The sequence below is a fragment of the Pantherophis guttatus genome, chromosome 9, assembly GCF_059756535.1.
Source record: "Pantherophis guttatus breed Tessera chromosome 9, ASM5975653v1, whole genome shotgun sequence".
Taxonomy (NCBI): domain Eukaryota; kingdom Metazoa; phylum Chordata; class Lepidosauria; order Squamata; family Colubridae; genus Pantherophis; species Pantherophis guttatus.
In genome coordinates, this window is record NC_142071.1 from 32,531,913 (window position 1) to 32,544,085 (window position 12,173).

Below are 12,173 nucleotides of genomic sequence, written 5' to 3' on the forward strand. Positions count from 1 at the left end.
CATAGGGCAGCAGAGTGTCGCTTTTGCACCGGGTGGTGGTTTTGCCTTTCTTGAAATGCAGCTGTGTTTGCTTTTGACCACATCCTGTGGAATGAACACATCCACTGGGGGTGGCTGTTTCGACTTGAGGCCCCAGCTTTTCCTCCCCACTGCAACTGCCAGATTTTGTGCTGATGGACCTCCTTATGCAGCTGAAGCCTTAGTGATGCTGCCTCTCATTACCAGCAAAGGGTTCATTTGGCTGGTTCTCAAAGCGGGAAGGGTGGGCCAAGCCCAGGTCAATCTTAGGGCTATGGTGGTACTATCTGACCTTGACTCCTCTCCTTCCACCTTGGTTTTGCCTCTCCTCCTACTGGGGCACTGCTGGTGGGTGGGAAAGCAGAGAAGATCTGGGCTTTAATGTCTCACCCCTGCACCTCCTCTTTTCGCTCTGCCCCCTCCTTCCCCAAGGTCTCCCCCCAAGTCTGCTTCCAGTAATACCCATATCAGAGAAGAAAGACACAAGAGGGTCTCTGGGGTGAATGGAACGGAGCTTTATTAGGATTCTTTGCAAGCACAATCAAAACAAATGTAAAAGCAGGCCTTCTTTTCATCATGGGGTTCCCTGCCAGGGCAAGTGGGCTTAAGACTCCTGAAGCACAAATTGACCAACCGGGCATGCCATCTCAGGTGCTCTAGTGGACACTTCCTGGGCACCCCAGCCAGAACAGCAGACTCTGCCCAGGAGACGAGACGGGAGCTGCGGAGTTTGCGTGCACTTGGGGCAGCAGTGCTGTGGCTGAGTGACCCCACCCGAGAGAAGAGGCGTCTATGGTGCCCCTTTCTTGCCTAGGTGAGACCTGCAGTCTGAGAAGCCCTCTGGGCATCCTGTAGCTCTCTGCTCCACCTGGGATGCAGCTCTCCAAGCCACCTGATTTTCTAGCTGCAAAACTCAGCACAAATGGAGTTCCCCCACCAGGAAGGTCAGCGGTTAGTGCAAACAGGAGAAGAAAGTGGCAGGCACTTCTGGGGACTCTCGCGGCCAGCCAGAACATTTGGCATCTTGCCATGGCAAGTGAGGCAGCATCTCAGAAAGCCTGGGGCTCCAGACCAGCATACACCTCCCGTTGGCCCTTCCGGATCGGCTGTAGGAACAGAACATGTTTTTGGCAAACCTGGTCCTACTTTCTAGGACACTGGCTATGTGTGTTTAAGAGGGGCATTAGCAAAGTGAGGACCACTCGGCTGTATGTGATACAGACTCTTGATTCTGATGCTCTTCTCTCTCAAAAGCTTTTGATTGTTTTCACAGTTGTTTGTGTAATACATATCCGGAAGCTGGCTTCTATATGCAATAGAGTTTAAAGCCATGTTAGATTCCTTTTCTATTTGGGGGAATCTCAAAGAAGATGTGTGGGATGAGGCTGGAATGTTACATTTTCTAAACCGATTAGTAAAAAAATTCACAATGTAGCTTCCAATTTGGCTATTAATTTTAAAAAATTAATTCAGAAAAGCAAATTGATTCAGAGATTCACTCAAATCATCTTTGAACTAAATCTCCCAGTTGAATTTTTGCTTCACCCTGCCAGTACCAAAGTAGGGGAAAAGTCATTTTGAGGCACTGTCTGTTCCCTTTGTAAAAGCCAACACTGATGAAATTCACTAAATCTGGATCCTCACTTCAGGAAACAGACCTTAGCAGAGAAGTGGGGTGGGTGGGTTAGGGGCTGTGGGCCTTAGCTACCCTCTGCTGCATGCCTGTCTTCTCTCTGCAGCTCTGGCCCTCGGCCTCCAATACTGCACAGAGTTAACTCTTCCCCCCACCCTCCATATTCAGTTCAGGCCTTACCTCATAATCTGGATTTGGGACAGGCGGGGGGTGGTCTGCTTGCTGTCCTGGAGCAAAAAGCAAAGTGCAAAGTTCGTTGCCTCTACCATTCTCTGACTCAGCACTTCACTGCTTGATGGACACACACTCACACATACACACACACACACACTGTCCTTTTTTCCTGCAGTGATTGCCTGGACTTGCAAAATCATCTGTCCCTGTTGTTGCTGTCAGCCTCCTTGGAGCCCTTCTCCACTGCGGAAGGGGAGTGGGGAGAGGCACTAACCTTGTAGCCGCCGTGGGGCACCTGGCTTGAAGAGGGCCTGCTGCTTCTGGCTGCAGAAGTAGACGAGGAGCAGGACTCCCAGAGTGAGCAGGAGGTCAGCCACAATGATGCCAGCCCCGAGGCCGAAGCTCAGCTCCACACAGTCCTTGCACCCTGCAGGAAACCCAGAAGCCTCAGCTGAACAAGGAGCTCTACCAGGCTGGCTTTGGAGGAAGGGTCTTCTCTGCTCTGGCTGCCTGGGGCTAGAGGTGTGGGGTGGGATTGTCCACCAGGCAGCTCACACTGCGGAGCAGCCTCCCAGCCCCCCCTTCCCCATCAAGGGCAGAGAGGCCCCATCACACCGTAGCCCTGACTGACCTTTGATCTTCAGATAAATCTTCCAGGATTTGCTATTTTGTCCACAGGAAAATTCTTTCCCCCTTTCGATCTCAAGCAGATTATCTGGGCCAGAGATGTCCAGGGTGCTCTTGTTTCCTAGTTGGGAATTAGTGTCCCACCACTGGGATTTCTCTTCCGGGCATATGAGAAACACGTTCTCCGAAGCGATTTCCACCTTGATTTCTATGGCAAGTGAGAAAGAATCTGCCTGGCAGCCCTGGGCACAAACACTGGCGAATAATCCAGCAGGATCTCACCGGGAAGAGCAGTGTGGCTGCCTTTTTGCCAAGTGACTCCTGGGAGAGACTATGAGATCGCGCCCCACAGCCCCACTCCCTCCAGGGGAACATCTCTCTCCCTTCTTCCCAGTACAGACTTTGTGGCTTTTTTCTTTGCCCCATGTGCATGTTTGGGGAGAGGACTGGTATGCTTACAGGAAGCAGGCCTGCTTTGCCACAGGTGTTAAGTCGCTGGCAGTTTTAAATGATAATTTACAGTAGTTTACCTTTGAACAGATGTTGCTATTCTTACTCTGCAACCATCTCCAAATGCTTTCCTGGATTTTCGTTAAGCCGAGTTTCTTCAGAGGAAATGATGTGGAACATACCGCCTATGCCGCATGTTGCCAACGGCATCCATTTTCATTCAAAAGAGTGACATGCCCCCCACCCCCACCCCTGGGGGAGCCAGGACAGAAGCTGGGCCTGATTGGAGCCTCCCATTTTCTTAATCCTGGTGGCAAAGAAGCCTCCTCTTTTCAGCCAACACTCACAAACCCACCCAGGTAAATGCACCACAGCTGGGTTTTTGTTTTGTTTTTTAATTTGATTTATATGCCGCCCTTCTCCGGAGACTCAGGGCAGCTTACAATGCGCTAAGCAATAGCCTTCATCCTTTTGTATATTTATACAAAGTCAGCTTATTGCCCCCACAAACTGGGTCCTCATTTCACCTCCCTTAGAAAGGATGGAAGGCTGAGTCAACCTTGAGCCTGGCAAGATTCGAACCTGCAGTAATTGCAGGCAGCTGGTCTTAATAACAGGGTGCTTTAGACCACTGTACTACCAAGGCTCTTGGTTTGGGGCAAAGGTGCCAGGGTCAGTTCCTGATGGCTGCATGGACAACAGCTCCCTTTTTGACTTGTTTCCAGCCATAACCCAAAGTCCTAAAGGCCCCTCCCTCCATTCCTTACCTTTCACCTCTCCCTCCACAAGCCTGGCTGTGAAAAGAAGGGGAAAAAAATGGTTAAGACTTTCTCACCAGCACATAACTGCCATGGTGTCCAGAATAAAGCTGCTCCCTTCAGCACCTTAAAAACCATTTATTTTATGAAGCCTGAGCAAAGCTGGAGACCAAGCTGTGGACCAGGTTGCTCTCCCCAGAGCCCCTGAAATGGAGGGGCTGCTCCATCCAATCGGCCCCCAAATCAGAGACGTGGCAAATATTCTGAAAAGCTTTCTGGAGCTCCTCGTGGTCACTACAGCAGCCATACCCAGGAAAAGGCAGCGGAAAACGTGTAGGTGTTGATTTTCTTGCCTTGCACCGAAGACAGAGAGATCACAAGGCCTCTTGTGTTTACATCATGGAATCTTCCAGAAGCTTCCTTTGCAGGGTCAGATGGCTCCTATGCCAAACTAGGTCACCCATGTTTAAAAGAGAACCTGTGGACCTTTTTTTGAAGAGGAGACTCAACTCCACTGACTCCACTCCATAACGCAGCGAGAGACACACACACCCCGGTGCTCCTTCTCCCCATCCTCCTCCTGCTCAATGGGACTTTTGCTTCCCTTCCTTTGATATATTGACCAGGGCTCTTCGGAGGAAAGGGACCCCCTTAGCTGGAAAGAGAGAGGCTCCCCCCCCCACTCAAGCGATTCAACCTGATCAGCAGACCCTCTCCTCCACAACTCAGCCTTCTAGCACACAGCACCCTGGAATCTGCCCCAAGCACCCTGAGATTTCAGGTAGTCTTTGAGTTACAACCATTTGTTTAACAACTGTTTGAAGTTATGACAGGGCTGGCTGAAAAAAGTTATTTACAACCAGTCCCCACACGTGAACCCAACAGCATCCCCACAGTTACATGATTGTCATTTGAAACTTTCGCAGAGGGCTTCAACAGGTAAAGTCAATGGGGGAAGCCGGATTTGCTTAACTAACAATTGCATGATTTGTTTCACAACTGCAGCCAAAAAAGTCATAAAATTCAACGTGGGTCACTTAGTGACTGCTTTGCTTAGCAACAAAAGTTCTAGTCCTAATTGTGGCTGTAAATTGAGGATTACCTGCATTGGGGGAGGGGAGAAAATGACCACCCGGTCTGTTAAACAAAATTTGGGTGGAAAACATTTAGATGGGAAATGATTTGTAATATCTAGGAAAAGTTCTCCTTTGCCCAACACATCACCAATTAACTGCAAGAAATCTCTTCTAGAGGATCTGGTCATTGAAATCAATCTGTTGCCTGGAAGTGGAGACAGGCATCCTTGGTGGCGTCAGGCCTGAAGTTTTGGGAAAGGCAGCCGTAGGGCGGCTGCCTCCCTTCACACCATGTGGCTGGGCCCCCAGGGGACCTTGACCCGCAGGGCCAGAAGCCAGGCAGTCTGACTGCTGGAACAAGCAGAAGCCCAGAGGGGGCCCCAGGCCAGCCCTCCTTGGAGAAGCGGCACTCACCTGTGCGGAACAGGAGGAGCAGCCAGGCGCCCAAATGGAGCCCCAGAGGCATCTTCCTGCCCTCCATCCGTTGCTTCCCTGTTGGTACTTTGAGGGGTCTCCCAGGCGAACCTGCTGCGTCTCTCTTCAGGAGGGCTTCGAGAACAGAGCTGAGCAATCAGTAAAGAAAGAGAAAGAAACCCTCCGTGGCCCCAGCCTTGCCAGGAAGTGGGAGCTCTAGCAAAGCAGGAGGAGCGAGCCGCTGAAGCTCAGTGAAGGCACGGATGGAGCTGGGGCCGCTCAGCCGCACCCCCTGCAGGAGATTTCAATTGGGGACTCGGGGAGGGAGGGGGCTCTTCCAGCAATATGGAAGAGGCAGTCACAGGCTGTGGGCCTAAAAGGCCCTCACTCACCCCATCTACCTCTTCAATTCCCCACCCCCACACTCTAGCCCTTAACTACAGCCAGATTTCTCTGCAGGAAACAGCCTCTGGGCCACTAGAGGCCCTACTGGGAACTGGAGCAGGTTGACCCAGCTGGTGCTTCAGTGGGGGCTCAGCAGTCAATCCAAGGGAGAAGGCTGGACCATGATCTAACATTTGTGATGGAAGAAAGCGAAGGCAAACTCCTTCCAAACATCTGGCTGGCAAGAAAATTGGTTGATATTTTTGGGAGCCCCCAGTTTGAGTTCCTCTGGTCATCACAGCTGGCAACCCCTCCCTGACCAACATCCACTCCTCTACCACAGTTGCCACTCCAGCAGGTGTGGCAGAGATGCCCTATGGCAAGCAGGCACAGCAGAGCCAAGGTTTTAATTTCAGGCACTATGGTGCCTCCCTGGGATTACCACCTGGTCCTGCCAGGCCTTGGCTGGAGCCCCTCCTCTGCTGCGTTTTGGGTCGGCATCGGCCTGAGCTCAGCCTGATGGCATCAGATGCTGGCCAAACTTAAGCTCCTCTTTTCAGGTCAAGAGAGAGACTTCTGAGCATGTGCAGTCAGCTCCTGTAGCCTCACCAGTCACAATAACTGCTTCTTAGGAAGATGGAGGTGGGGAGAAGGGGGGAGCTGTTTAAGAGATACTTTAATGTTCAGATTGTCATCTGGAGGTGCCAGAGGTGTAGTGCCGAAAATAAACCCAGCAAACAAAATCCCCACACCGTCCTCTCTCTGCCCAATTCATTCAGACTCAAATTGACGCATACACCCAGTCCCAGACAAGGCCCTCCACAAGCCGGTTTTAAACCAACTGGGTGAAGAACCCCAACCTTCTCCTTCACAAGTGGCTTTCCAGCTCCTGTGGCCACCAGAAAGGCTCCCTTGGCCTAAGGACAAGACTGACCCAGCCACGTAGCCCAAGTGGCCAGCCAATCAGATTCCGAAGACTTCCTGCCTTGTAGCTCTAACTTCTATAAACATCTTGGCTTTCCCGTAGTTTGGGGCCCCTTTTTCTTCTAATGCAGACACTCAACAGTCCTTGCAATAAACACAGTTCTTCTCCCTAGTGGTGTGCTCCTTCAGCAATTTTCCATGACAGTTTATATTTTGAATTGTACACTCTTGTTTTGTTATTTTTATTCTGTGTTTTATGTTGCTCTGTGTCAAGTGTCCCCAGGACTGGAACAGTATAAATGAAACGAAATTATAAACCAATCAATGTAATTTTTCTGTGGAAAGGAATAATAGGCTGTAGCTGGCCTTGATGTTGCAAAGGGATGCACCCAGCCAGCTGGGTCTGGGGGCCCAGGGACTGTCCCCTAGGGCTGCCCTTTGGGTCTGCTATGCTGGGCTCCCTCCTGGAGCCCCCAGGGTGAGAGGACAGGTTCTCTACTACTGCTGTTCTTATTCAAGGGGTGGTTTGGATGACTGACTCCTCCTCCTCCTCTTTCCTGATAAGGAACAAGAATTCTTTACATTGAGGGTGGACTGGTCAAAAACAATGAATAGCATTACATTGCATTGTAAGACGTCCAGTTAGATTGGCAGGGAAAGAGGGAGGGAGGAAGGGAGAGAGAGAGAGAGAGAGAGAATGTTAGGTGGGGGAAAGAGAGAGCAGAATGGTGGCTCTTGGGCAGTTAATTCACTGGCTGTTAAGTGTTAATTCTAGCAAAAAGACTGAAGGGATGGTGGTTCCCTCTAGCCCTCTCACCCAGTAGTGAAATTCAAATATTTTTACTACCAGTTCTGTGGGCATGGCTTGGTGGGCTTGGTGGGCATGGCAGGGGAAGGATACTGCAAAATCCCCATTCTCTCCCCACTCCTGGGGGAAGGATATTGCAAAATCTCCATTCCCACCCCACTCTGGGGCCAGTCAGACTCACCCCATGCTAAGTGGAGATACCAGGTTGGGAAAAGGCCCAGCAGGTTCCCCTTCCCTGGGGAGGCTGTTGCTGATGTCCTGGGCCAGGCTTGGCACTACCTTTAGCGGGTGGTGACAATCTTGGCAAGAATTTATATTTACCGACAAAGAAATAAAGGGAGAGTAGGAAAGATCTATTTCAAGCTATTTAGTTCTTGTCAGCTAGCCATACCCTCCTGGGATTCGAACGCGGGAAGCAGTGGAAGCTGAATGCTCCATCCCATATTTGGGTAGATCAGGTTGCCCTGATAAAAACAACACTTGATCTTGGCCAGAATCTCCTTTTATTTCGACGGTCCCTAACAATTCTAGGGCTTTCCGCAAATCCCGGCACCGGGGGAGGCAAGAGCGCGCGGGCCACGGCTCCTGGGAGAGGACGTCTTCGCCTCGCTCCGGTGCACGGGAGCTCCAGGACGGCGGCGCCCGGCCCCAGCACCGCTCCTGGCCTGGAGGACGGGGGCGGGGGCGGGGGCGGGGGGCGGGCGTCCCGTGGGAGGCTCCCAATCCCTGCGTGACGCGCCCGGCTCATTCCAGCTCCGGGAGGCATTTCGGCGGAGCTGCTGGCTGGATCCCACAGAGGCAGGCGCCCCCGCTCATGGCCCCCCCGGCACTCGCGGCCGCCTGGGGCTTCTTTCTGCTCGGTAAGACAAGCCTGCCCGGCCGGAGCGGCGGTGGAAGCCCCGGCTGGGCCGCCTCTCTGCGGACCCCGATCCTGGGTCCCGACCCCGACCCCGTGGAAGGCAGAGGCGCGGAGTCGCCGCCTGTAGGCCGTCCCCTGCAGCGGTTGCGGACCCCGGCCGCCACGCTCGGGGCTGCCCTGGGCGGCGGCGTCACCCAGCCGACGAGTTCCTGCACGTCGGAGCAGCGACCTGCTCAGCAGCGCCCTTCCCCGCTGCGGAATTCGCGCTGGCTCACCCGCCGCACATTGGGCAGCAGCCACCTCCAGGAAGCGGCGCCGCTCTGCGCTTCCTTCGGCAGGGCGCCTTCGGCCATTCCCCTGCAGCGGCATTCCCCTTCTGCTTCTCCCTGCAGCGCTCGGGCCGCTGGCAGCTATGGAAACGTTCACCTCTGGCACCCTGGAAGCGTTGAACGGGACCGACGTGCGCTTGAAGTGCACCTTCCGCAGTCCAGTCCCAGCGGGGCCGAAGCTGACGGTTTCCTGGTACTTCCAGTCAGAGCTGAAGGAGCCCCTGGAGGCGGTCAGTCATGCTCAGTCCCCTTGCGGTGTGGTGCGGTGGGGCAGAGAGGCTGCTAAGGGTCAGCGGGTGGGGTGGGGGCTCGGCTCCGAGGCACCTGGGGAGAAAGGACAGTGCCCCCCCCCCCGGGCCAAGGGGAAGGGCAGAGCACTTGGCTCAGGCAGGATTTGGCTCAGCAGGCAGGATTCCCAGAAGGAATTCAGGGCCCTTATGCTGGAGCCTCGGCCCAGTCTCATCTGCCGGTCCACTCAAACAGAGGTAGCTGCCACTGAGAGGAAGGTTTGGTATGCCCCCAAGCCCCAGGCAAACTCTCTTCCAGAGAAGCTCTAGGGAAGCTTCTGCAGCAAGTTCTGCGTCATAGCCTTGGGCAGGGTGCTTCTCTTCCCAGAGTCCTTTCACAAAGCAGTGAGAGAAATGGTCTGAGAAATCCCCTGGACTGGGGTGCAGGATATGCTGCTAAGCGAGGACCAGGAGCTGCCTAACGCCGCCGCTGGTGCTCTCTTGGCTATGCTCAGGTGTTCTACTACAACTTGGAGGCTTACCCCTCCAAATCAGGCCGCTTCCTAGGCAGAATCACCTGGGATGGCAACGTACACAAAGACGACGCTTCAGTTATGCTCCACAATGTGAGCCCCAAGGACAATGGGACTTTCCAGTGCCATGTGAAGAACCCACCTGATGTGGACGGTGTCATTGGCGAGATCCGGCTGAGTATTGTGCTGAAAAGTGAGTGGCCCGGGTGGGCTGCAGGGGTCTGGAATTGCTACGCTTGTGTTTCTCCTCCTCACCTGCCATCCTGTTGTCTCTGGATAGGGAGCTTCTCAGAGGTGCATATTTTGTTCCTCACCATTGGCATTTCCTGTGCTGCAATGGTCATCCTTGTTGTGGTCGTGGTGATCTGGCGTCATTGGCGAAGGACGCAGCAAGACAAGACAAGGGAGGTGGGCAGGTGAGTTGCAGGGTGGGACTGGCTTCCTGGGTGGCACTCTTTTGAGGCAGAGGACTGTGCAGGTGGGTGGAAATGGAACTCCGCTAAGGAGGAGCTGGCATGGTCTGAATTCACCTAGCAGAATCCAGAAACCCCAGAGAGCCCTGCCAACGGCTGAGTTGAAGCTGCCCAGCAGACTGAAATGGACTAATCAGAGACTACACAGGAGGTTCCTTTGAATGGCCTCTCCCTACAGCCAGGAGGGAGGTGGCTAATTATTATTATTATTATTATTTTTTTAGAGAATTTTTTTATTTTTTAAAACAAAACATAAAACATAAATCCATCATCCATACAATTGCAAACGGTGTGTCAGTCGGTTACAAATCTTTTGTGTACTAGTAATTATCTAATTTCTCATGTTACCAATCTAATAAGTATCTTTGTAATATAATCCTCATTAATCATTCAACTATAACATTACCCCTCTTCTCATAAAAATTATTTTCAAATATTTATATTATAACATTCTTAGTCATATAATTTTGCATTATATTTTGTATATTTCTACCATTCTTACGTTATACTGGTCTCATCCCTATTTCATTTCCATGTTTTATTATCTAGCCATTGATAAAATAAATCCCATATCTTATAATATTGTTTATCTTCTTGTTTTCTAATTTCAAATGTCAATTTGCTCATTTCAGCACATTCCATAATTTTCTTGATAACTTCATCTTGCGTTGGTATTTTCTCATTTTTCCAATTTTTAGCAAACACAATTCTAGCCGCTGTTAATACATTCACAATCAAATATCTCAATTCTCTATTGTATATTTCTGGTACAATCCCCAATAAAAAGATAAAAAACAAAAAAGAATTGGTGGAAGTATCGAAGATGCAGGTCACAAACAAGGGAGGCGGCTAATTATTGATCGACTCTGTGGGTGCTTTATATGTACAGTGCAACATCTGGTTCCAATGTTCATCTTCCCCTCTGCTTCCTACAGCTGAGCCCCTCCAAAAAGACCCCCTTGCCTCCCTTGGATGGCTTGGCGGTAAAAGGCAGATGTGGCTGGACTCAGCAGTGATTTTGCAGCCCCCCAGCAGGAATAGGCAGCCAGAGCATCCCCCACCAACACCCCTGAATGCAACCTGAGCCAGCAACGGCCTACCCAGCTGTCCTGCCCCATCTTCCCACCCACCTCCTGCCCCATCTCATCCCACCCATCTTCCTGCCTCCTGACCTGCAGTTGCTGCCCTTCCTCTCTTCTCAAATAGGTCAGAGCAATTGAAACTGAAGGAAGGCGGAGAGGAAAAGGAGACCCCTCTGTCAGGACAGGGGACCTGTCGGTCTTGGTAAGGATGCTGGAGCTGGAGGGGTTTGACTGGCACCGGGCAGGAGCTGTTACCAGCTACTCCAGGACGGAGGTGGGAGGCTGAAGTTTCCCTTCCCTCTAAGAGAGACCAGGGATGGAGGGGCTGCTGCCACACCTGCCAGTCTAGCCTTTGTGGCCACTCAGGCTTCCTCCCGGTTGGGAGGCCTGGGTGAGTCCCTCCCCGGGAGCCCCTCCCACAATAACTCCTTGTGTGCTTTTCTCTTCCAGATCCACCCATGGATGGTGTGGCCTGCTGGAGTGGAGATGGCAAAGATGCTTGTGCTCCTGGCCTTGAAGGAGAAGACCTCCTGCACACAGAAGGCCTGTAGGAGACAAAACCTCACCTTCTGCCCATGTGACACCAAAGGTCTGCCTAGCCAGTCTTCTCCATATGCTTGAAGCAGCAGCCCTCCCCTGCCCACCTTGAGTATGGGTTGCCTTTGGCTTGGTGACTGAAGACCTCAGGGCACTGGCCACCTAGTTGAGGTCAGCAGAAGATCTGGTCAAGACAGACTGGCCAGGCAAAGCTTGGCGAAAGGGGATGGGGAACCACTTTGCCAACTGTTCTGCTCTCTTTCCTGGGCCAACGCCCAGGCAAATGGCTAAGGGGGAGCCCCCAACCACTTTGAAAAGGGCCTTCTCTTCAAACAGGATCAAGCCCCTTTTTCTGTGGCCCGCCCTGCCTGGAGTAGCAGGAACCCTGCCTGATTCTGTGCAGGCAGAGGATCTCTGAAAGGGAGTGAGGAACCAGTTCCTGCTAGGGGCAGCGATTCTGTCTCCTTCATGGTCCCCCAGCCCAGGCTGGCAGCATAAATCTCCTCCTTAAAACCAGGGTTTGCTTTCTCCTTCAGGAGGATTTAAGAGCCCTGGACAAAAAAAAATTCTGACCATTGAGCCCCTTTTATGCAGCACCACTATAGCAACCCTGCCAACAGCTACCTCTAAAACTCACAAGCTTCAGATATTAGAGGACTGTCCGATGGATTTCTTATGGGGCACTCTTTCATATCCTTAGGTGACACACTTTCATACACTAATTTATTTGAAGTGTCTTGTTAAATTTTATATGCAAATGGAATATTTTATAATAAAGGTACAATTGCCTGGGATTAAAAGTGACTAGCTTAATGGAATGTAGTATGGCACCCCATCCAGATCAATTGCACACTCCTCAAAGTCAGA

General features: G+C 51.9%; 2 protein-coding genes across 2 annotated transcripts; one reads left to right on the plus strand and one right to left on the minus strand.

Annotated features, from left to right (window-relative positions):
• Positions 1-511: 511 nt before the first annotated feature.
• On the minus strand, positions 512-5,409 carry CD3E (CD3 epsilon subunit of T-cell receptor complex). Its single transcript, XM_034425151.3, has 6 exons — positions 5,151-5,409; positions 3,670-3,696; positions 2,457-2,660; positions 2,100-2,252; positions 1,832-1,878; positions 512-1,124 (listed from the first exon to the last, which is right to left on the minus strand). The coding sequence occupies exons 1-6, from the start codon at positions 5,215-5,217 to the stop codon at positions 1,068-1,070; spliced, it is 555 nt and encodes a 184-aa protein (XP_034281042.2). The 5' UTR covers positions 5,218-5,409; the 3' UTR covers positions 512-1,067.
• Positions 5,410-5,903: 494 nt separating this feature from the next.
• Positions 5,904-12,106, plus strand: MPZL2 (myelin protein zero like 2). The gene is made up of 7 exons (XM_034425150.3): positions 5,904-6,027; positions 7,761-8,126; positions 8,518-8,684; positions 9,197-9,407; positions 9,495-9,630; positions 10,894-10,971; positions 11,220-12,106. Coding segments are annotated over exons 1-7 (1,083 nt in total). The 3' UTR covers positions 11,221-12,106.
• Positions 12,107-12,173: the final 67 nt, after the last annotated feature.

Coding starts and splice junctions, on each gene's coding strand:
- CD3E (XM_034425151.3), bottom strand. CDS start 5,217: ATGGAGGGCAGGAAGATGCCTCTGGGGCTCCATTTGGGCGCCTGGCTG. Junction 3,697..5,150: donor GCTCCTCCTGTTCCGCACAG/GTGAGTGCCGCT, acceptor TTCTTTTCACAG/CCAGGCTTGTGGAGGGAGAG. Junction 1,879..2,099: donor TGCCCCACGGCGGCTACAAG/GTTAGTGCCTCT, acceptor TTTTTGCTCCAG/GACAGCAAGCAGACCACCCC.
- MPZL2 (XM_034425150.3), top strand. CDS start 5,904: ATGCCCTATGGCAAGCAGGCACAGCAGAGCCAAGGTTTTAATTTCAGG. Junction 8,127..8,517: donor CTGGGGCTTCTTTCTGCTCG/GTAAGACAAGCC, acceptor TTCTCCCTGCAG/CGCTCGGGCCGCTGGCAGCT. Junction 9,631..10,893: donor AAGACAAGGGAGGTGGGCAG/GTGAGTTGCAGG, acceptor CTTCTCAAATAG/GTCAGAGCAATTGAAACTGA.